Source organism: Microdochium trichocladiopsis, assembly GCF_020744255.1.
Source record: "Microdochium trichocladiopsis strain MPI-CAGE-CH-0230 chromosome Unknown B0I36scaffold_4, whole genome shotgun sequence".
Classification (NCBI taxonomy): Eukaryota; Fungi; Ascomycota; class Sordariomycetes; order Xylariales; family Microdochiaceae; genus Microdochium; species Microdochium trichocladiopsis.
In genome coordinates, this window is record NW_025763547.1 from 1723343 (window position 1) to 1744776 (window position 21434).

The window sequence follows — 21434 nt, forward strand, 5'->3', positions numbered from 1 at the left end:
CAAGAACGGCAGCGGTACAGCGCCGAGGTTTGGGGGCCCTGAACCCGGGCGCCAATCCTCGATCCATGTGGGTAGTTTCGTGTCCTCGCAGCCGGCAGATGCTGGCTCATCAAGGAAGCTGGTGGGCGGCCAGGAGGGCTGAAACAGCAACGGTCGGGGCACGGAGGTGGTCCATGTCTCACCGTGCCCCGGGCCGGCCAGGGGCCGGGGCCCGCATCGCCTTCAGCCTCATGTTGCAGCCATGCTCGCCAAGAGATTGTTTTCCTGGGCGGGAGCATCATAAACACTTCCAAGCCCTGGCATTGCCCCGCGGCTCATCAAACAACGTTTTCGTCATCCTGTCAAGACGGCAAGAATCACTCGCACTGCGTCCACATTTTCATCCGAGCCCCCAGGCCAAAGTACACGACGGGCATCGACTCTCGAAGTCCCACAAGCACACGTGTTTACCTCGAACTGCATCCTCGTGGTTCCCCGACAGGAACGAATACAGCTTGTGTCAAAATGCTGCAAGCACACGATCGTCGGGTCGACTCGAACCACTCCGTGGCATGCGTGTAAGGCCAAGAAGCGGCCAACCTGCCACGCGTCCAATTCCGTAGCAGCTGCACGCCCGGCACCCAGGCCTCGACGGACGTGCTCTGAAGATGAAAGAGAAGGAAATGTCAATTAGTCAGTGGGTCTGGTGTCTATGGGGTATCCGTGTAGCTTCATCATCACGACCAAAGGATTGAGCGTGAAGGCCATTGCTTGACCAACCGCGCCTGTCTCCCGGCCGCGCTCAATCGTATCCTGGGCGTGCCGTCGTTCCTTTACTCGTCATCCTCATCCTCATCATCCTCATCCATCTCCTCGAAGTCGAGCTCGCTAAGGCCGTCCATCTCCTGAGCTTGGACTGGGTTTGGTCAAGCATGTTAGCAGTCACTCTTTCGCGACACAAAACATGGCTCGGTAGGCAGATCAGACTTACTGTAGTACTTGATGGCGCTCGGGTAGAGATCCTCGGCAATGGCGACAGCGAGCTCATCACCGTCGGCGAAGATCTCAAGAGCGAGAGGGTCCTCCTCGTCATCATCCTCATCCTCCTCCTCCTCGTCATCGGCGGTCTTCTTGCCCGCAGCACGCTCCTTGCGCTCCTCGTCGGCCTTCTTGATGGCGGCAACGCTCTCCTCGGGGGTGATGTGGAAGCCGCGGTAGCCAAAGAAGGAGAAGAAGCTAGCACCGCCCATACCGGTGCTCTCGATCTTCTCCTTGAGCTCCTTCTCCGAGGCAGTGTAGTCAGCCTCCTTCTTGGGAGTGCTGTCCTTGCTGGCCTTGGGGTCGGTCTTCTCCTCCTGCCAGACCTTGACGACGAGGTCGAGGAGGCCACCAGTGAGATCCTTGCCGGACTTCCACTTGATGGCGACGGGCTCAGACACGAGGCCGGCCCAGCCGCCGGTAGCCTGGCGGTGCCAGAACTTCTTCTCGATGACCTTGTCCTCAAAGTACTCGTTCTCGGAGAATTCAAACTTGAGGATCATGCTCCGGGGGTCCTTGTCGGCCTCGAAGTGCTCAACGGAGATGTTGGTCAGGTGGTCAGAGAGGACCTGCGAGTCGGTCGGCTGGATGTACTGGTCAATCTCCTGAGGAGCTTGCTCAAGGACAAGCGGCCAGAAGTTGGGAATCTGAGCGATTGTCTTGGCGCGCTTCTCATACAGCGGCTTGGTGAGCTTGATCTGCTGGCGCACTGCGCAAGGTGGTGGGTATTAGTTAACCAGGTGAAAAATTGACACGACGAGGCACAGCCGCGCCCTGCGGACGTTTAGCTGGAAAAGGGGAGGGGGGCGGTGCTCAGGAGACATACTGATCTCGTTCTCGGCCTCCTCGAACTCATGCTCGAGGTCCTGGAGCTCCTCGAAGGTGATGGGGTACTCCTGGGCCTCTTCCATCTTGGCGTCAACCATTGTGATGATAGTACGGTGCAAAGTGAAGAATGGGTGAAAGAGGGGTCAGATAATTCTGGGATCGAGGAACAACAAGTTCGAGAGCTGGGCACGAGTTTGTGAAGGGCGGAAGGTGTCGATTTATGTACCAGCAAACACGACGCGGGGCCGATGGCAACATAAACAACAACAAAAAGTTTTCTTTGCTAAAGCTAGCTGTTCCCCACGGGCGGCGCGGCCGACCCAGCAGGAAAAAAAATCCTCAGAAGGTGGTGCTGATCTGTACGGGCGGCCACTGGTGGGATGGAGCCCTGTCAAGCGGTGTGAGGGGCTATTTCTTGCTCAGGGTCTTGTCATAGCAGCCGGGTCCCTGGCCCAGTTGAGCCAGGGAAGAGGAACTGTCAGTCAGAGCTGGCGATCTGAGCACACAGCTGCTGGAGCATGACGTAGCGGCGTGGCGAACTCGAGCTTGGGGCTAGGGTGAGCTCTGGATGCAGGACCAAGGAGCTCTATGGGATGAGATGCTGGGAGGGCAGCGCCTAGATCTTCAGTGTGGAAGGGCCTTACTGACACTAATAAAACAAAGCAGCATACAGCGTATCGTCGCCAGTCAGATTGACGACATTGTGAGCAGTTGGAAGCTTGTGCTGGTCGAGCATTGACGGTGCCTGGCATCTGAATTGGGATGGCGGGGCTGCCGCTCAGAAACTTTTCCAGGGGTCTTGGGCCGGGTGCGGTGCAGGCACCGCCCATGCTCGACAGGCACTGCACCCCACCCCACCACCAGCAGTGGAGAGCGGAGCGGGGCAGCTGTCCTATTCTTTCTTTCACATGCCCAGCTGCTCAAGTGCCGCCTAAATCAGGGCCCTTCTGATCTCAACTTGGCACTGACAGTCCTGGGAAGAGAACGGTCATGGTGATCTGTTGGAAGCAACTCGTTGGAGGCGGCTCAGCCGCTATGAACGACAATCCAGAAAGCCCGCCGCCTCCTTGCACTTCCAAGGTTGACATTGGCCACAGAACCTGCTCTGACGGCGTGTCTAAGCTCGTCCACTCCCGGCGCTGACCGTGTCGTGTGCACATGGTGAGCGATCATGGCTTGTAGGACTGGGCCGGTCGCGGGACCACGTAAAGTATGTAGCTGAGCCTCACCCAAAGTCTTGCGTCGTGCTCGTGCATGGGTTGGAGGTACTCGGCTTGACCATGTCCGCAAGCCGGCCCAAAGCTTATCAAGCTGCCGACATGGTGGAGTCACAGTCAGTCCAGACTTTCGCGCCCCTCGGCTTGAGACGCGACTCGGCAGCTGCCACGCGAGCCCGAGCTGCTGCCATCTGGGCTGTACTGTAGGATGCTTTGTTGTACTACGCTAGGTTGGGCTGGGAGCTGACTGACTGCCGCAAATGCCAATGGCGGGGGAACGGCAGGGCTGCACCGAAATCCGGGGTACTCAGAGATCGCCGTGTCGCCCATCCTTGCAGTGTTGCAGGCGCGTCGCTGACCCGACTGTCTGCCAGATATCACAATCGTGTCGTCATATCGCCGAGCCCTCGGTTCCGCCTGATCCCCCGTAGCGCTCTCACTGTCGACACCGAGCCAGCAGATCATCCCCCGGCGATCACGTTGTGTCGTCCCAGAATATAGTCTACACACACTGCAGAACCAAACGGAATCCTCGGCTGCCTCCGTTGCGCGAGCACTGTGGCTAATCGTGCTCGGCTTGGTCAGCACTCCAGACCAGCAACCAGCAGGGCACATGTGTAAAGTTTGTGACACCTTTTTGCTGGTGGGAGACAGGTGCAGGGCCGCTCCTACTCCATTCTCCAAATTCACATAATAAGCTTGTGTCGTCCCCGCTGGCAGACGACTTGTTTGCGCATCACGGCGCACGCTGATCATGAGACATCTCCGCACCATCCGCTCTGCTAAGCTCCGCCACACATATCTAACTCCAACCTTCCACTTCGCATCCAGCCAAAAGAGGTACTTCAGCGAGACATCACGCAGCAATATGGCCATCACGGGGACAATTAGCATCGCGCCGGACAACACCGGCTTGTGGGCGCTCAAGCAGTCAGATGCTGCTGCCAAGAAGACGAGCGAGCTACTCCAGCAGGACTTTGAAGTAAGCAACCAGGGCTCGTCACCGTCGAGCGTCCAAAAGCGTCTTCAACGTAGACTGACTCTCCGTACAGAACCATCACGTCTTCTTCAACCAAGACGGCTTTCATAACCAGTATATTTTTGCCCGTGCCACGTAAAGAGTTCGAATTGGACGCCTTGCTAACTTCCCTTCCAGCATCAGCCACCACATCTTGTCCCTATACGGGACAGGAGCTTCCATCGGTGCCATAGAAAAGGGATACAAAGACAATAGCTCATATCAAAGACCTGTCGTTAAACCTCACGATGATCCGGCCCAGACACTTCGAGACTGGGAGACGGCAAAGAAACGTCTCGGGAAGGAACAGTATGTGTGATGTCTCCGAGGCCAGGCAAGCAAGGACATCCGAGATATTTTGAGGTTAACACGATCGCCCAGATACTACACGGACTTCCTCATCTTCTTCCGCGCCGAGATCGAGCGTCTCGGCGGATGGCAGCAGGTTCTACAGGAGTACCTGTTCAAGCAGGACGACGAGCGCAGCCTGGACATGCTCGTCCGCATGCACTCTGGCTTCCTGCACCCCATGATCCAGCTCATGTTTGGTGTCGAATGGTCCCAGCCGACCATTGTCGCAATGGCTCTCGCGCAGGCCTCCGTGCACGGCGACGCTCCTTACCGCAAGATCTTCCTCGAGGCCGAGGATGGAGCCGTCAAGAACTACCAGGACAAAGAGAAACGCATGCCCAGCATCATCAGCCTGATGGAGGAGATGAGGGCCAACGAGAAAATAGCAAACTCAACCAAGCTCTCAGACGGTAACAAGATCCGCGACGGCGTAATGAAGCGTGCCCCCGATGAGACAATGCGCATCCTCACGAAGGTCCACGTTAGCCCGGAGAACTTCCAGGAAGAACTGGCCCAGATGATCGATGCCAATGTTTATGCTGGCGCCAGCGCAGCCATTCGGCAAGGCAAGCAACCTAGATGGGACTTCTTCCTGATGTAAGTCTGCCTTCACTCGAGAGAGCGAGCCCCTGCTGACGCACCGCACAGCCATCACATCAATGTCCTGCCCATCTACATTGTGCTCGGCCAGCAGGATTGGATCCCGCTCGACGTCAAAGTACGCTTGCTGGAATGGAAGATCCGTATCGATCTCCTGCAGTACGCCGCCCGGGTTTGCCCTGAGCTCTCCCTCGACAAAATCACCTCGTACACGCCCAAGAACCCCACCAGGGAGCCCGATCACGGTAAGTCAGGAAGAGAATGCACCACCTTCTTTGTCTGTGACCACAATATGTCGGCGTCCCTGCTTTTCCACGCGGAACCAACCATACACCTCAACAACTACATACATATCCTACACTTGTCATTAACATGCATACCAGATCTCGTCGTCCGCGTGCACAACATCGACCACGACGACGGCCACGCAATCAAGCTCCTCCGTGCCGTCGGCGCGGCCAAGAAGTTCACCGAGCCGTTCCGCCGCGACGTGAACTCCGCTGCGCAGCTGCACCTGCAGCTCCGTGACGACGCCATTTACAACAAGATATATCACCTCGTGGCCGACGCAGTCGAGTCTGGCGAAAGCGGTCGGTGGATCCGCGGCGCCGGGGATCCGGAAGCATGGCAGGTCAGTCTGCTCCCTCCTTCTCCTATCCATTTGCTTGCGTGTGCCTTCACGAGGGACAGTCCCAGAACATGGAACGCAAACTGACGAGTTTTGTTGTCATTCTGTAGGATGTGCCAGATACTTCTGCGACGGATAGTGGAAAGTTGTAGAGGTGCATAGTTGCAGTACAACTGAACACGGCAGCGATTCTGTCTGCCTAGGAATGTGCTCAATCAAACCTCGGGATGCAAGGTAGATTCCGAGAGCAATTTTCGGTACACGCACTACATCACACTAATAACTTGTAAAACCTCTGTTGTGTTGGTATCGAGTCTTCTTTCAATGTAGTCATCTCACTCATTATTTTCTACGCCTCCGTGTTTCATTTTACATGAAGCAGTATGTGTGAGGATGGATATTCACCAGCCACGACCTCTGCCCCAACCTCCTTGGTGATTTTGTCCATGATGACCACCCTGCCCGCCTCCTCTGTACTGATCTACTCTAGCCCCGTAATGCTGATTGGCAAACTGGTCGTGGGATGGCCCCTGCGGAAGCGAATGCTGCGGCAGGGGTGGAGGAGGTGGAGGTGGAGGGATAGCGCCATTCCATGCTGGCATCATGCCTGGCATACTGGGCACCCAGCCTGCTTGGGGAAATCCTGCGCCGACGCCTTGAGGGGGTATGGGTGGTGGCGGAATAGGGGGGGGCCATTGTCCTTGGAAGTTTGGTGGCCTTGGGGGGAAGGCTGGGAAGCCGTTGTTGAATTCCGCCCCTACCGGGAACGGCGGCGGAGGTATCGGGGGTTGGAAGGAAGCCTGTGGTGGATAGTTTGCAGGTGAATTCGCCTGCATCCCTGACTGGCGACCATTCAGGGTCCCGCCATCTCGTCGAGTGCGAGAATGGCTTCCACCGGCCCGCGCTCTGAACGGACTGCGACTTCGGTTGCGAGACCGAGACTGTCGTCTGGGACTAGCTCGGCTCCGCGAGCGCGAGCGTGATCTTGAGCTTGCATATGAGCGTCCTCGCCTACGGCTCCGACTGCGACTGTGGCTGTGGCTGTCTATATCAGACATGCGCCTTCGCTTAGGCCTTCGAGGAGAAGGCGTGCGACTCCGGCTGCTCCCAGACCTCGAGAACGACCTCGAACGAGATCGGGATTCTCTTCTCCCCCGGTTCTGGCTACCATTTTGCGGTTTGTCGTTCTTCGCCCGACGCTGCTTCATTTTCTCGCAGAAACCTCTCGACCACCCGTAATATGTTTGGCCACCGATAATTTCTCCCGTGATTTCATCGCGCACGATAGGCTGGCCCAGTTGATCTATTTGAACATCATCGTCTTCACCAATGGCGTGCTCCTTTGCAAACAGACGATCGGCGTCCGCGAGCAGAGTCTTCACGGCATCAACAAGGTGTGCCTCCGCCGGACCTGGCTTGAACTGCAGCGGCTTGATCATCTCCGGATTCATCGGCCTTGTCGAGTTGGGCTCCATTACCGGCAGCCAACTCGCAGCTGGCAGATCGTACCAGGCTGCAGTGGCGTCACCGTGAATAGCTGGCATGAGGAATGGCGCATTCTTCGCAGCCTTGGGTGCTGGTGCGCCAGAACCCTGAGTTTTGCCTGCTGATGCACTTTCGTCGACGGCATTATTGGGTGCGTCGCGAACTGTGCTCATGAGTCTGTCATATGATGCTGCGGTGACATATCCTTCCTCCTTCCAGATCTTCAGCAGGTCGCAGATCTTATTCATATGCCGGGCACAATGCGTGTAAGAAGCGGCGAGTCTTAGAAGCTCGGGCAAGCCTGCTTCGATATGCTTCGAGAATGTCTCATCCCGCGTACGGGCCCGGGTATGGTACAGCGCGTCATTGAGCACGTATAGGATGTGAAGTCGCCTGCGGCGCGAGCTGGGCTCACGGGCTTGTCGGCTCTCGAGCAGTGGTCGCGTCAGCGATCTCGCGAGAGCTGTCAAGTACTTGAGGAGGGCGGCTGTCCTGGCAGGAGAATGGGCAATGTTGGCGACTATCCATTGCTTGCATTGCTATGATCTCGACCGTTTAGCCGTCGTGCGTGGGAGGGCAGTAAAGAGAGGCTGCATTGCTCAAACCTGGACGTTTGCGGGAGAGCATCGCGATATCGTCGTGTCTAGAATTCGCAAGAAGTCGTCAATCTCTGCGCGAGACTGCGCGGTCGGGTCTGGGCGAAGCAGGAGGGCCGCGAAGGACACCTTTGCGATATCGAGGTGCGGCGATGCCATGTCAGGCGCAACGAGTCGTTCGCTCGCGCGCGTCGCAAATGCCGAGTAGTTGGACGGCCGTGCATGGAGCTGCACCAGTCTGTACAAGGGCGCTTGGTATCAAGCCATGAGAATCGGCCAATACAGAATTTAGCCGGCTGATTGGCTGGTGGGTGAGTTGTCGGGTCGTCTGTCAGAGTCGAGAGACTGACACTGCGTGGCATCGATGGGGTTGTGGCACTGGCGCGTGTAGTTGACCTTGGTTGGCATTTGATGCACAATTCCAGCCCGCCAGGCCAGGCGGCATGCTGACATAAGCAATACGGCTATTTAGCAATTTTGTGATCAACAAGACCCATCTATGTTTGCGGTTGTCAAACACGATGACGTGCTGTGCTTCGCATTATGTAGCATGGTATCACAAATGTTTTAATCCATACTCAGGATAACATGCATTTGATGCCCCAGTGCTTGTGTGAAGCGCACATCATCAGCCTAAAGGGTCACAATTTGCCTCTTGTCCTCCTGGTCTGCCCGTCCACCTGTCTTGCTGTGATTGCTGATCCTCCATTTTGACAAGTGGTGCAAGTGAATCGCGGTGCATGTGAGCATTATGATCGGCCGCCCTTCACTCTCGAGGCTGATCTCTAACGTATCTCATTCGCGCTTACAAACGACACCTAGCCAAGCCGAGCACATTGGTGTATAACAATATCGTACATTCAAACTCCCCGCGGCGTCTTTGTCCACAAAAGGAGACATGTTCCGGCAACCGCAACATGTCTACTTTCAAATTGTCGACGAGGGCGAGAATATGTTCCTAGATGATAGTCCACCTAGGAGAAGCGATCGCCTTTGGGGCTTCGGAACGGCGTGCTGCTCTCGTACTTGCTCTTCTCAAAGACCCTCTCTTTTTCTGTCGACGGTGCATGCCGTGTTGGCGCTGGATCCGAGGATGCCTCTTGGCTGGGAGACCCTGCTGGATCTGTCCGGGGTGGGCTTCCGTTGCTGCTACCAATGGCGGATGCGGACGAGGGGCCGCTCGGGATGTTGTCGCTGTACTCGAGAGACTGCATCATCTGCTTCCTGCGACGGGTCTCCTCCATCTTGGCCTGTCTATCGGCGTTGATGCTCCTCTTGGCAAAGTAGTATGCGCCGCCACCAGCCACACACAGGGAACCCCATCCTAGCCTGTCATGCCGTGCGGACGTTCAGGTCAGTCGTCACCGTCGGCAGCCGTGGAGCATTGTTGGCCGGCGTCAGGGAAAGGAGACACCTCGGCGGGCTTACCAAAAGGATTTCACCTATGACGGGGGATACGTTAGTGGCGATTGCGCACCGAGCAACAACATTGAACGTCATTGCTTGACGTAGTGCGGGGGACCTACAGTATTCATGATCGGGTATGTTGCTGCGGAAGCTTGTGGTCTATACTGACTGATTCCTTGGGTGCTGAGAGATCGTTACTAGAGTCGTGTCACTGGGCTTCTGTGTCGAGGGAGTTGGAAGAGGGAGAAAAAAGGTGAGGCCCTGGCCTGGGCATGCGTTGACGATGCAGCTGGTAGAGCGAAGCAACCTCGACAGCCGAGTGGTGCCACTTTCGTGGTCGACCAGCATTAGCGGCATGGTCACCCCTGCCTAGCTCCAGAGAGCTCCGGGCCTCGTCCAACGCCCCGCCACTCCCCCCGACCAGCGGAGTGGCCTGCACCGTTGTTGTCAACTCCGTCTCCGGCTCTCCCCCAAAGCCACCATCGCCAAATCACCCACATCCAGACAAGAGAGACCACATCCGTCCTCCGAGGTCAGACTTGAGAAGCCGCCAATTTTCTCTTCACACATACATTCCTGTCGAATCAGTACATCGAGTGGACCAGCAAGCATGTCTCAGTCCACTGCCCATCGGCGGCTCCTCATGGAGTACCGCGCCCTGACCAACAATCCCCCAGACGGCATCACTGCTGGACCTGTCACAGAAGACGACCTCCTCCACTGGGAAGCCCTGATTCAAGGCCCGGAAGGCACCCCGTTCGAAGGCGGCGTCTTTCCCGCCGAGCTCAAGTTCCCCAAGGACTACCCTTTGGCTCCTCCAAAGATGACGTTCCTGGGCGAGATCTTCCATCCCAACGGTAAGCCGGACCCTTTTCGAGCAGGAGTCGCTCCGAATGCCACAGATCGCCTCGCTCATGCTCTTCTTTGACTTCTCCAGTATATCCTAGCGGCCTGGTCTGCATATCCATCCTGCACCCGCCCGGCGACGACCCGAACCACTACGAGCACGCCTCCGAACGCTGGAGCCCGATACAATCTGTCGAAAAGATCCTCATCTCCGTCATGAGCATGCTCGCGGAGCCGAACGACGAGAGCCCCGCAAACGTCGAGGCGGCCAAGATGTGGCGCGACAGGAGGCCCGAGTACGAGCAGAAAGTCCGTGATGGCGTCCGTCGCATGCTTGGACTGTAACACTGCAACACGCATCTTCGGCTTTGTTTTGGCAGGGCAACGTCATATAAGTGCGAGACGTCGGCCACCTTCATAAGTTCTATTGATTTCTCTCAGGCACAATCACGCATGGAGTCCCGGACAAATTCATTTCTTTTGAACGCTTCAATTCTCGGATCGGTGTAATGTGTGCGGGCTGTACTGCAAAGTGTGTGACTTACTTTGACAGACTAAATGCCATGATTATCTTTTCTCAACTCACGCGTTGGAAATGACACTAAATCGTCGGTATTAGGTAGGGAAATGGCAAGATGGTCAAGAAAAGGGGCTTGAAGTCGCTAAGCACTAATATTTGCTGCAGAATGCTGAGTGCATATATATGTACAAGAATTCAACATGGTATTCGCACATGATCCAAAACAGAGAACAAGAGCCCCCAAGCCAACGTATCCAACCTCCTCCCAAATCAGACTCTGCCACTCATATTTCACCACTCCGTCTTGCCAATGTCTCAGCTAGGGCCTGGCGACTTAGCCACTGATCGTGGTCGGTGCTCTTTTCCTCAACAGCCCACGGCTCCGTGCTGGTACTGCCAGCTGTGCTCGGGTCCGCCATGGTGCGCCTCCACGCAGCCCTGCGCTCGGCTGGGGTTCTGTGCTGGTTGTTTCTTCGGCGCGGGCTCGAATTTCGGGCAGCATCGCCCTTCTCACTACCGGTCGGACCTTCGGCACTCGCATAGCTGGTTCTGTTGCTACTCGTGTTGCTTCCGATCGCGAGGTAATTGCGCCTGCCGAGGATGGACGAACCTCGCTTGCCGGGGCTGAAGCCGCCGCCGCGAAGCTGTGGCAGTGTCGGGCTGTCGAAGTCGTCTCCATCACCATGAGCACTACCGTGGATGCCTTCTGCATCGCTGATGGACGCGGTGTGTCCGCTCGCCGAGCTGACCTGGCTGTTCATGCGCCGCAGCTCGGCAATGGCCTGCGTCACTCGCATCGAGTTCATTTTCTTGGCGTCTCCCTCAAAGGTCGACAAGCGTCTGAGCGTATCTTGCTCACCATGCGTGCCATCATCGCCCTCCAGATCCTTGCTCTGCCGGAACGAGCTGTCCCTTGAGCGCCTATCAGCCCCTGAAGGCGTGGCTGAGGAGGAGGAGATCGCCTTGTATGGCTCGTCGTGATAGTTCTTGGCCCGACTCGGCAGCAGCACGTCTTCAACGATACGCTCGATGGTGGCGTCGCTGTCTGTGCCACCACCATCGGTATTGTCGCCGTCAAGGTCCTTCATCTTGTCACGTCTATATCTCGACACCTCGCGAAGCGACGAGAAGTCGGTACTCGTTGGTGTCGTCGCCAGTGTCGTCGTGCTCTGCTGAGCATTGTTGTGGTCGCCATACGTCCGCGCCCCCGCCGACTTGTACTCGGAGCGGTCTGAGTAGTGGTAGCTATCGTACAGCGAGCTCAACCGCGTCTCGGAGTATGCTCCCGGTGTTTCATAAGTCAGATCGAGAGGTCCCAATGTGGGAGAGCCGTCGAGTCCCTGCATCTGACGCTGCTGATGCCGCTGAGGCGTGCGCATTGGCATGGGTGTCGGCGTTTCTGCCTCTGGCGTGGCCTTTGTGAGGTAGATTGTCAGCCTCTTGCTGGGCGATGTTGCCCGGCTGTTTTCATCCATGGTCGAAGCTGTCTCAGCACCGCGCTTCGGCTTAGTGCTTGTGCTACTTGGAGTGGTCAAGACGCCCCCAGAGTATCTACCCTTGATGGCTGCGCTTGCCGAGTTCATGGCAGTTGGGCGGGGACCGTCTTTGGGCAGCGGCGAGAACAATTGCGACAATCTTGCATTGTGCTGGGGTGTAGCCGATACAAAAGGATCATCATCATCGTGCTCGATGGTGGCTCGGGGTGTCTGTACGCTGTGAGAGGGCATCGTGGCAAAACTCAGGGTGTACCTGGCACTATTACTTTCGCTGCCTTCTCCATCGACAATGCTTCGTATCGTGTGCGTCTCAGTGTCAATCATCTGGAAGTCCCTCATCGAGGGAGAATAATCAGTGTTGCCATCCGCTCCATCAGCAGCAGGAGTTCCATCAACAAGAGTGCTGCTGCGCAAGCGCAAGGGGGCTGGAGACATGCTGAGGTCGTTTGCGTTCTCGGCGTCAAAGTCACGGCTTCGGCGCAGGACTTCGGCCAATGCCTTTCTCTGAGAGTCGGTGCGGTGTAAGCCCTGGGGAATACCGACGACACCATTGCGACTGTTACGCTGTCTTCGACTTGCGACATTCTGTGGGCTCGCACGTGCAGACCCCGGCTCGTCCTCACTGTACAATGTTGAGAGGGCGCTTGACTCGGTGCTCGCGAGTGAGAAGGGGCGGTGGCTGCCGCCGACTGCAGTACCATGCTGCCTCTGCTGTGAGTTTTGCTGCATTTGGCTACCTCGCTCCTGTGCCTGCTGCTGCTGTTCTGCTGCCAGGTTCTTGTACCGGCTTGGACTAGATAGGGGTGTCTGATGGCTTGCCAAGTAAGGCTCGGTCTGCGAGAGTGGCCGATTGTTGTCACCCGGCACCAGGCTATCAGGCTCCGAGATCATCGACGCAAAGGACACGTGCGAGATGCGCCTGCGGTGCAGAGGCGTGTTCTGCGCCGGGCTCGGGGCGAGGCTCGCGTTGGCGCTCTGCGCGGGAATGATGAGGTTGATATTGTCGCCTGTCGTGTCAGATGAGAGCATCGTCTCCCTGGCGCTGCTCTTGTTGGAGGAAACCCTGCCGGGGCTCTTGCTCCTCCTGGCTTCCTTCGAGTTTCTCAGGTCCTCGCTGCCCGCAATGTCAGCGGCAGAGTTGACGACAAGCTGGCGACGCTCGCTACGGCTCCGATCCTCGAGGCGTTCTGCGGTCATGCGCAGGATCTCGGTCAGTTCCGAGTCTGTAGCGCTCTGTCGGAAGCGCGCAGGCCTCTTGGGCGGTGATTGTGCCTGCTGCTCCTGCTGCTGCTGTTGCTGCTGTTGCTGCTGTGCCATCTGCTGCTGCTGCTGCTGCTGATGAAGCAGGAGGAGCTGCTGCTGTTGCATCTGCTGTTGTTGCTGCTGCAGCAACAGCTTCTGCTGCTTGTGAGAAGGCTCGGCCGTCAATGTTAGACGCTGGCGCGGGTTGTGAATCACGGACGCGGGTGCTCTGGGGATCACAGGCGGAGCGTTCGCGGCGCCGGTGCCAGCCTGCCACGAGTGTATGTAGTCGCCCCCGTCGGCGCCGTTGTGGACAATGACGGGTGTAGACCGGGGAGTGTCGTGGACACTGATCTCCTCGTCATGGCCGTCGGCACTGCGTTGGCTGCCGGCGTTGTTGAGTACTCTTGGGTTGCCGACAATCTCCTCCACACTCCTCCCGCCAAACGAGAGCTTCCGGCTGAGCGACTTGCCGAGCGTTTGAGGAAACCAGCTGCGGACCGTCCTGCTGCCTGTCGTGTTGATGTGGGCGCTTGCGGACTCGGCCGTGGCTGTCGCCACTGTGCGGCTGTCGTTGGAGCTGTACTGATTATAGCCGTCATCGCTGTTGCCTGCGTACTTGATCAGAGCAAGAGCGCTCAATCTATTGCTCCCGCTGGCGTTCTGGTCCTCGCCGGTCCATGATCTCTTCTGGCTCGTGTTCGACAGCCTGACCATGTTGGCGACAACGTCGTCCTCCTTCTCGTCGTCGTACAACACTCGCTGCTCATACTGGATAGCGGACTCGTACGGCCGTGCGAGAAAGGGGCTGATGATTGATACATCGCCGCCGACACCACTCCCATTGTCACTCTTCCTCTGCCCTCCAGAGTCCCGGTGGTGGGAGGCTGCGTCCTTCTCGCCGCCCTCGACAAACAATGTTGTTTCGCTCGTATTGCTGCTCGTCTTCTTGCGCAGCCGTTTCTGCTGCTGTTGGCTGGACCGCTTGCTCCCGACGCCTCCGTCCTCGGCCGAGGGCCCCTCGCTGCCATCTGACTCGCCCGTTGGCGGTGCTTCGAGATAGCTTAAACCAGTCGCCCTCTTTGTCGGCGGCCGCAACCCGAGGTCTTCGACCTGCAAGTCTTGGGTTCTGCCTTGGTGACGGTCCTGCAACCTGGCGAGCCACACCAGCAAGGGAGCCAGGCCAATGAAGAGCACGATCGCGCCGGCGATGGCTATGCCGGCGATCGCGCCGACGGACAAGGTCCCAGCTGCAGTGGTGTTGTTGCTACTGCTGTCCGTGGCGCCGGCGGCTTGCCGGTATATGAGCAAGCTCATGTTGACGACGGTGGTCTTGGCTGCGTTGCCTGCCTAGCGTTCAAGATGCAGGATGGCTGTGGTTGGTAAACGTCGGCACCTCTTTGTCGTCCTTCAAGGGTGCGATTATCCTCCTCCTCGCCTGGTCTTCGCCCAGAGCCTGGTCTTTCGCGATCGGTATCATTGATATGGCGTTTACGTGGAGATAATCGTCGTCGTGCTGATCATCGTCCTATACTCGCCAGATAACTCGTGCCTTTAGACGGGTGTCGCTGCGTTTTCGGATCTGGACGCCCGCCGTATGTCACAACAGGATCTGTCAACTCGCGAGATACTCCTGCAACGCATGCAGAGGAGAGAAAGGGACGGGCGGGAGTAGGACGGCGCAAGAGTCACGAGCATTGGCCCCCTCGGACATTCCCAGGGAAAATCTCCCTGGAGTCTCGGTGGACTTAGCCATGGGGGGACAAAACTGGCTGTCCTCATTTTCAGCATGCCTTCCGGGGCTTCTCGCCTTAGACCCAGGCTGTAGCCACGCCGATGAGCACCAGCAAACTGTGATTCAGGCCCTCGGTCCCTCGTGTAGTTGAAATGGAGACATTCTTCGCAGCCGTGAATGCTGCGCGCTAACGCGGGGCCACAGGTCACCCACACGGCCCAGTCAAGGTTGAGAGACATAAACAAAGGCCTGTCTGGAACGCGGGCACAAATGAGCTAGAGGCCAGTAGGCCATAGTCGTGGCCGTTGCTAGGTCGGCAAAGTGGGTGTGAGATGGTTTGGCTTGTAGTCATAATGTTATCAAGGAATGCAGCGAACCAAGGAAGGGATAGAAAGATACGTACCGCATTCCAAGACCGCACCACGCGCGTCGAGGCCTGCTGCACAGGAAGCTCAGCAGCCCGCAGTAGCAAGGGCAGTGACAATTAACGCTAAGTTATTCAGGTGAGACATTCTTCCATTGCCAACAGCCGACTGAGCTGCAGGAGTCGCCTTGGAATGTAATCATGTTTGCAGACCATGGAGCTTGCGACCAATGCCTTTACGCTCTGCCTGATAGTTGGTAAGCTCTCAACGCGAAGAATAACAGCAGTCAGAGAGGTCATCAAAGATATATAAATCATGCCCAGAGGCTCAAATACTTTGCTCGGCCTGGTCAAACAAGACCCAGCCTCGACGGACCCCCGCGGATACTATTGCGCATATTGTGCCACGGAGAACATTTCGTCCTGTCAAGTCACCGGAAGCATTGACCTCCAAAATCAAGTAGACGGGTTTCCTACCAAGATTAATTCCCTGGCTGCGCTCGCGACGGTGCATCAACAGTGGTCAATATCATCACGGACTAAGTCCACCAACATCGGTTCAGACATCACGTTTCGAACTGGCTGGAATCTAAAATTTTCCTTTTGCAAGTCTTGATATTGGCCAATTCAACCGGCACGGGAAATCTTAGCTCTACATTGCCAAATTTCCCCTCTACGTTGTCTTCTCATATGAAAATGACTTAGGAAAAAAATATGCGGAAAACTTAGAATAGACCATGTACCAAGAAGTGAAGGTTTGGCTGAAGAGACGCCCGCGCGCATCAGATGATGCTTGCCATAGTTCACAGGTCTGGCCCACACACAATGTCACAAATGACTACTGCCCATCTTAGATGTGACGGTTGCGCATCAGGTGGTTGCGACGGTGCTTCATCTTGTCCGTCTTCAACAAGGGCATAACGGCAACGGTCGTGGTGGTGACAACCTCCTCAGTGACGTAGACAACATCCTCGTAGTAGATGATTTCCTGGACCATGCCATCCTTGGTGATTGTCCGGGTGCTGACGGGGGGGTTGCCATTCTCATCGAGGACGGGGGCGGCGGGAGGAGGCGTGACGATCGCAGCAGGGGGCGGCGGGGGAGGCGCGGTAGTCGTCGGAGGGGGCGGGGGAGGAGGAGTCGACGTGCTGCTCGAAGTCGGGACCTCCTGGAAGATGCCGACATCGGGAATGATGGAGCTCGAAACCTCAGCAGGCAGGTTGGTGTCGATAGAGGGTGCAGCAGCAGTCGGGACAGCGGCCTCCGGGATCAGAGGCTGGAGGATGCTGGCAAGGATGTTCGAGCCCTTGGGGGTTGCGGACTGAGGACCAGCTTGGACCTGGACACCGCCGGGCAGGCCGGCCAGAACACCGTCACTCACATCGAAGGCGGAGAATGGCTTGAAAGTGTCGGCAAGACGGCAAGAGTCCTGAGTAGGCTCGTCCTGGAGAGGGCCGTTCTCCATAAACTGAGGGCAGTCGGACATGACACCACTGGGGTTAGTGCAGCGGTTGATGGCCTGCTGGAGGAAACCCTCGTCCCATCCATTGAAGAAGTCGGCGTGGTTGCCGTAACCTAGCGCGCAGCAACTTGTTAGTGTCCATTTGGCGCCATTCTTTCGTGCTCGGTGCTATACATACCAGTCGGGTCGCCATTGGCAAGAACCCACCGGCCCGCACGACCCTGGAATTGGGGTGCATTAGTGGCCCAGATAACCTCAAAGAAGAGTGTGACAAGACGCTTGCTGAAACCCTCGGGGCAGCTGCCATCTCCGACAAGGCTAGGGTACGCAACGTGCGACTTGTGGTTGGGGGAGTCGTTCTCGCCGTTCCAGCACGAGGGGAACATGATTTCCAGACGAAGACCGTCCTTGCATCTGCCATCAGTGAAGGCCTTGTCGGGCAGCTTGTGGCGGTACAAAGATGGCTCGGGGGTCTTGCTGTAGTCCATGCAGTTGAAACCAAGCGCGCGCTGGGCAAGGGAGTCCTGGTCGACTTGACCAAGTGCCGCCCAGTCAGAGGTGGGAGGATCGGCAGCATCGGGGTCGCCGAGAGTATAGTCGCGACGCAGACTGGTGCCGGCAAGCATGCGGAAGCCGGGAGGGAAAGCCGTAATCTGCTGGTTTGTATTTCCGTTGCGGAGCAGATAGTAGCTGTTGATTGCATCAGCATGAAGTTGCGTACCTGAGACAATTGCAGAGGTGCGCGCAGACTTACGCAAGAAGGCCGCCAACTTGGGGCACAGGCTCGAACTTGTTGGTGGCGCTGTCTTGGAAGTACAAGGTCGGGAACCAGTACGCAGACATGTCCTGCTTGACCGCACAAGAGGTGCAGTTGCCGGCGCGGAGGTCGGCATAAGTGGAATCCTCAGCGATGGCTAGGTGGTTCGCTTTGTTAGTACGTGAATTCTGCGGCGGTCATACACGCCGGTCACAAAGCCGCGACTGTTTCGAAGACTTACCACTTGAGCCGTGGAAAGCATGGGCGTGGTCGGCTACCTTGCCAAAGTCGACGATAGGATCGACAAGAGCAGTGCCAGTCCGACCCTTGCATTGCATACGCCAGAAGGCATCAACGCTGGACGCGGCACTCAGCAGCGCCAGGGCGCTGGATGTCTTGATCAGGACCATTGTAATGAAATGAGCCTCTGAGGGAACTGTGACGTAAATGTATGACCAGGTGTCTGGGTCTATTTCTCTCGGGTGTCTTGGTTATGGATGCTGGGCCGTGAAGTTCCGTAAACGCTTGGCGTCAGATGTGTTCCAAGTACGGCACAAGTTTGATCTGTTGTGGAATGGTGTGACGAGGACCGTGATCTACACAATCGCTAACGATGGACTGTCTTTGAGACTGGTCTTCGGGGTGACGAATTGGTTGGGATGATGCTGCGGAGGACGATAAAAGAATGTGGTTGTTGCGTGGCTGCCGGGGCAGAAAGAGCGGAAGTGGGCGGAGAGGTCGAGGAAAGACAAAAGCAGCCCGTAAGGTCAAAGTCGCACACAGACACGCACGCACCTGCACAGAGGGCGAAGCAGAACTGGGCGAGCAACGATAAAAGAGCGTACACGAGCGTGTAAGTGAAGAGTGTGTGGGACGAAGGTGAGGTGGACGTGAGCTGTAGGGGCGCGGGCGGGCGCTGCATATCAGAGATGGTGGCTTGGTGGAGCACGCAGAAGCCCTGCCGGCGCACCAGGGCCATCGCACCGCATGGTCATGCCCGAGGCAGGACTGGCCAAGTACAGCCAACCTCTCAGGAGGCGAGCATCGCCTCTTCGGGGGGCCTGTTCGCCTCGTACATGGTACACGCACAGCCCCTGGCCGTTAATTGCGACGGGACCTGCGCCAGGGGCGGAAACCTGCCAGGGGATCCCGGGCCACTTGGTAGCGGCGCCCAAGCGCTCGACCGCCAGACTGGCTGCAGCCCACCTCGAAGCTTGGCACTCCCATCTTCCGGCTTCACAGGTCGGTTCCGCTCGATTCCAGCCCACAGAGAGGAATGCCAAGACCGCGGTGGACAAGTATAACAGACTGCTGTATTTGTTTCAACGCTCTAATTATATTTGTGTTCCTGGCCCTTCTTGAGACGGGCGCACCAGCCAGCGACAACATGCTCCATCCCCAGATCATCACAATGTCAGGCACAGGAGGAGAACAATAGGGATCGCCGACGCCATATGTAGACGAGTGGCAACCCCGCACATGCTATCATGGCCAGTTAAACGCATGGGGCACGGCTGAGGCAGGCACTCGAGCACGAGGAGTTGTGTAGTACATAGAACCATTCCAGGCTGCTTGCACGTCGCTACCGTGCCTCTTCGTTTGCACATTCAAGGGGCACGCAAACACCGTGACTTGTCTTCATCTTGAAAGCTGGCTCGCAAGAACGCTCCCGCCGCCTTGGAAGCTGTGGACTGACATGAAACCCTTGCATGACGGAGCCAACCACATTGCGATGGTGGCGCTACTGCCAGGGCCCGGCCCTACCAGGGTAGGGCTATGATCGCCGACAGCCGTGTGATGGGCCAACAATGCTCTTTGTCACATGAGAGGCAGCAATAGACAATGAGACATGGCGGGATGCTGGCTCGGAAGTACAAAAATACAAAGTGTGCCACCAAGGGTCTATCTTTGTTGATGGCGGAAACAGTCGATATCGAAACTTCCCTGGACGTACTCACATGAGCACCGCAGCCACGTGGTGCGGGCACCGACCTCTATGCACAGCACGCTGGGTTTCAGAACTCCAAGGTGCAGGACGCCACACCGTGCTCGTCCCTACTTGCCTGGCATCTCGAGCTTACGCCCCGAGCGCCCCACGAATCGGGCAGCCAATGCTGGGCAGTGGACCCTTCCGCCCATCACCATCTCCCACTCTCTGCCCCAAGATTGCCATCTCCGCTGTCTTTCGTCATGGGCCGGGCGCAGGCCTCGTGGACGGGCGGATTCGTCACCATGCGGCCTAGGACGCCTCGTCAGCCTCGACTGTCCAGTCGTCCCTATGTGCCCACCAGTGATCGCAATGATCGCAAGCCCGCGTATCGCAATCTGTACCTTACCGCACCGGGTCATCGGTCTCCGCCAGTGACGACATCAGGCGTGCGACGGCCCTTAACACCATGTTTCGCGCCGCGCTCAAAATGACCAGATCATTCCGTCTTAGTGTCTGGTCCGCGTGCGCGATGCAGCAAATGCTGTGCTCTGCTGGATCGCATGCACGCGCAACGGCACACGGCTGCATCGCTCGAAATTGTCAGAGGCGGGCAGGCCGCGAGATCCTCCGCCGTTCTCCTGTGAACGTGTGGCGGGCGGGCCTCAAGTTAAGGGGTAAGGCGCATGATGCAGAGTGTTTCGGCAGTCACCAGGGGCTGGTTCATGGCGACTTTCTGCTGCCCAATCAGCATCCGCCTCCTGTGTCTCAGAAGCCCCGTTGTGGCAGGCGCGTCCACTCTATCCGCCGAGCAGGTGCCACCATCTCGGGCGCCCCAGCCAATCGGACGAGCTGGCACCGTTTGTGCACCGCAGGCACAAAGGCGGCCTTGGAAGGTTGCACAGCACAATTGGATGAATCTGGCCATGGCCCTGCTGCACCAACTTTGAACCTTGGAAGTGAGATTAGCCAGATTGCCCATGAGCCACGCATATGGGGTGGCTCGGGGGTTGCACACTCATGCGACCGCGCGCAGAGGAGCTTCTGTGCCTTTTGGTAACATATTGCCTGCATGTTCTCTCCGATATCAAGAGCGCAATCTTGGGGGGAAGGCCATGCTCCTGTGCCACCGCCCCCTTGGAGGTCTGCCAAGTGAGCCAAGAACTTGGAACAATTTTGGCAGCTTGGGGTCAATGATTCCTAAGGCCCAAGCGGGCTGACCCTCAGCTGATTCTAGAACACAACTCGCCGCAGCACCGAAGTTGACTCGCTTGGTCAATTTTCGAAGACATGAAATGCTGCGATCTGTTGGCACAAGGGACATGGGCATATTCGAAAGCAATGGCACAATCAGCTCAACGACTCCACCAGTAATTGAAGATGTGACTAATGAGACTACCACTGCTATAATGTCGGGCCTTGTGGCGGGTGGAAGGGTGACTCAACCATTCACCCTTTGATGGACAACATCGTGAGAAATGCGAGGCTGGGCGGCGTTGTGCCAAGCCAAGGAAGCGACTTTTTCGGACACCAATAATCTCAGTTGTCGATCGCATAGTATTGCATCGCTCTTTAAAGCTCGGCGATAATGTACGCGGTTCATGGGAGGCACTCATGGTATCTGTGCATACTCGTACAGCATAGGGTGTAACTAGCCGAACGCTGCATGGTCACTGAGAACCAGAGAAATCAGGGCTCACACGACCATGAGTCAAGAAAATGCACAGCAGCAACCCGGATGCCATCGTAGCAAAGACTTCTCGTTAGAGACTTGGGCACTTTATCCTTCCTCTCTGCGTGCATGAGCTTGACGTCAAGTGGCCAAAGCGCGTGCAATCGGCCGTGACGTTCATGATGCTTCTTAGATGTGAATACGCTTAGCGATAAGGCGTGGTATTTGTACACAGCTGCATATCGTGAAGTTGCGTCCAAACTATT

The 21434-nt window shown here is 57.0% G+C and overlaps 9 protein-coding genes across 9 annotated transcripts; 3 read left to right on the forward strand and 6 right to left on the reverse strand.

Annotated features, from left to right (window-relative positions):
- Positions 1–707: 707 nt before the first annotated feature.
- Positions 708–2548, reverse strand: B0I36DRAFT_104864 (uncharacterized protein). Its single transcript, XM_046147772.1, has 4 exons — positions 2494–2548; positions 1844–1913; positions 971–1726; positions 708–895 (listed from the first exon to the last, which is right to left on the reverse strand). Exons 1-4 carry the CDS (start codon positions 2512–2514, stop codon positions 813–815), a joined length of 930 nt encoding a protein of 309 aa, XP_046013921.1. The 5' UTR covers positions 2515–2548; the 3' UTR covers positions 708–812.
- Positions 2549–3930: 1382 nt separating this feature from the next.
- On the forward strand, positions 3931–5811 carry B0I36DRAFT_361808 (uncharacterized protein; the record flags this gene model as incomplete). The annotated part of the gene is made up of 7 exons (XM_046158543.1): positions 3931–4044; positions 4115–4155; positions 4219–4389; positions 4462–5028; positions 5080–5276; positions 5415–5662; positions 5770–5811. 7 exons carry the CDS (start codon positions 3931–3933, stop codon positions 5809–5811), a joined length of 1380 nt encoding a protein of 459 aa, XP_046013922.1.
- A 249-nt stretch (positions 5812–6060) lies between these two features.
- Positions 6061–7899, reverse strand: B0I36DRAFT_348203 (uncharacterized protein; the record flags this gene model as incomplete). The annotated part of the gene is made up of 4 exons (XM_046156659.1): positions 6061–6459; positions 6576–6688; positions 6828–7683; positions 7750–7899. The coding sequence occupies 4 exons, from the start codon at positions 7897–7899 to the stop codon at positions 6061–6063; spliced, it is 1518 nt and encodes a 505-aa protein (XP_046013923.1).
- Positions 7900–8714: 815 nt separating this feature from the next.
- B0I36DRAFT_361810 (uncharacterized protein) lies at positions 8715–9275 on the reverse strand (the record flags this gene model as incomplete). The annotated part of the gene is made up of 3 exons (XM_046158544.1): positions 8715–9069; positions 9169–9182; positions 9267–9275. 3 exons carry the CDS (start codon positions 9273–9275, stop codon positions 8715–8717), a joined length of 378 nt encoding a protein of 125 aa, XP_046013924.1.
- Positions 9276–9757: 482 nt separating this feature from the next.
- On the forward strand, positions 9758–10338 carry B0I36DRAFT_241023 (ubiquitin-conjugating enzyme; the record flags this gene model as incomplete). The annotated part of the gene is made up of 2 exons (XM_046149810.1): positions 9758–10004; positions 10085–10338. 2 exons carry the CDS (start codon positions 9758–9760, stop codon positions 10336–10338), a joined length of 501 nt encoding a protein of 166 aa, XP_046013925.1.
- Positions 10339–10797: 459 nt separating this feature from the next.
- Positions 10798–14568, reverse strand: B0I36DRAFT_361812 (uncharacterized protein; the record flags this gene model as incomplete). Its single annotated transcript, XM_046158545.1, has 1 exon — positions 10798–14568. The coding sequence occupies one exon, from the start codon at positions 14566–14568 to the stop codon at positions 10798–10800; it is 3771 nt and encodes a 1256-aa protein (XP_046013926.1).
- A 440-nt stretch (positions 14569–15008) lies between these two features.
- Positions 15009–15900, reverse strand: B0I36DRAFT_320767 (uncharacterized protein). Its single transcript, XM_046153592.1, has one exon. It carries the CDS (start codon positions 15862–15864, stop codon positions 15679–15681), a length of 186 nt encoding a protein of 61 aa, XP_046013927.1. The 5' UTR covers positions 15865–15900; the 3' UTR covers positions 15009–15678.
- Positions 15901–18451, reverse strand: B0I36DRAFT_320768 (uncharacterized protein). The gene is made up of 4 exons (XM_046153593.1): positions 17811–18451; positions 17567–17726; positions 16991–17502; positions 15901–16925 (listed from the first exon to the last, which is right to left on the reverse strand). The coding sequence occupies exons 1-4, from the start codon at positions 17977–17979 to the stop codon at positions 16201–16203; spliced, it is 1566 nt and encodes a 521-aa protein (XP_046013928.1). The 5' UTR covers positions 17980–18451; the 3' UTR covers positions 15901–16200.
- An 814-nt stretch (positions 18452–19265) lies between these two features.
- Positions 19266–19990, forward strand: B0I36DRAFT_348206 (uncharacterized protein; the record flags this gene model as incomplete). The annotated part of the gene is made up of 2 exons (XM_046156660.1): positions 19266–19337; positions 19541–19990. 2 exons carry the CDS (start codon positions 19266–19268, stop codon positions 19988–19990), a joined length of 522 nt encoding a protein of 173 aa, XP_046013929.1.
- Positions 19991–21434: the final 1444 nt, after the last annotated feature.

What these genes read in the sequence shown, in the direction of transcription:
- B0I36DRAFT_104864 (XM_046147772.1), bottom strand. Translation starts at nt 2,514, where the DNA reads ATGCTGCTTTGTTTTATTAGT. An exon ending in TGCTGCTTTGTTTTATTAGT is followed by an intron (nt 1,914 to 2,493) that starts GTCAGTAAGGCC and finishes GAAGAGGCCCAG; the next exon opens with GAGTACCCCATCACCTTCGA. An exon ending in GGAGGCCGAGAACGAGATCA is followed by an intron (nt 1,727 to 1,843) that starts GTATGTCTCCTG and finishes CACCTTGCGCAG; the next exon opens with TGCGCCAGCAGATCAAGCTC.
- B0I36DRAFT_320768 (XM_046153593.1), bottom strand. Translation starts at nt 17,979, where the DNA reads ATGGTCCTGATCAAGACATCCAGCGCCCTGGCGCTGCTGAGTGCCGCG. An exon ending in TGCTTTCCACGGCTCAAGTG is followed by an intron (nt 17,727 to 17,810) that starts GTAAGTCTTCGA and finishes CGAACCACCTAG; the next exon opens with CCATCGCTGAGGATTCCACT. An exon ending in CAAGTTGGCGGCCTTCTTGC is followed by an intron (nt 17,503 to 17,566) that starts GTAAGTCTGCGC and finishes TGCAATCAACAG; the next exon opens with CTACTATCTGCTCCGCAACG.
- B0I36DRAFT_320767 (XM_046153592.1), bottom strand. Translation starts at nt 15,864, where the DNA reads ATGCACCGTCGCGAGCGCAGCCAGGGAATTAATCTTGGTAGGAAACCC.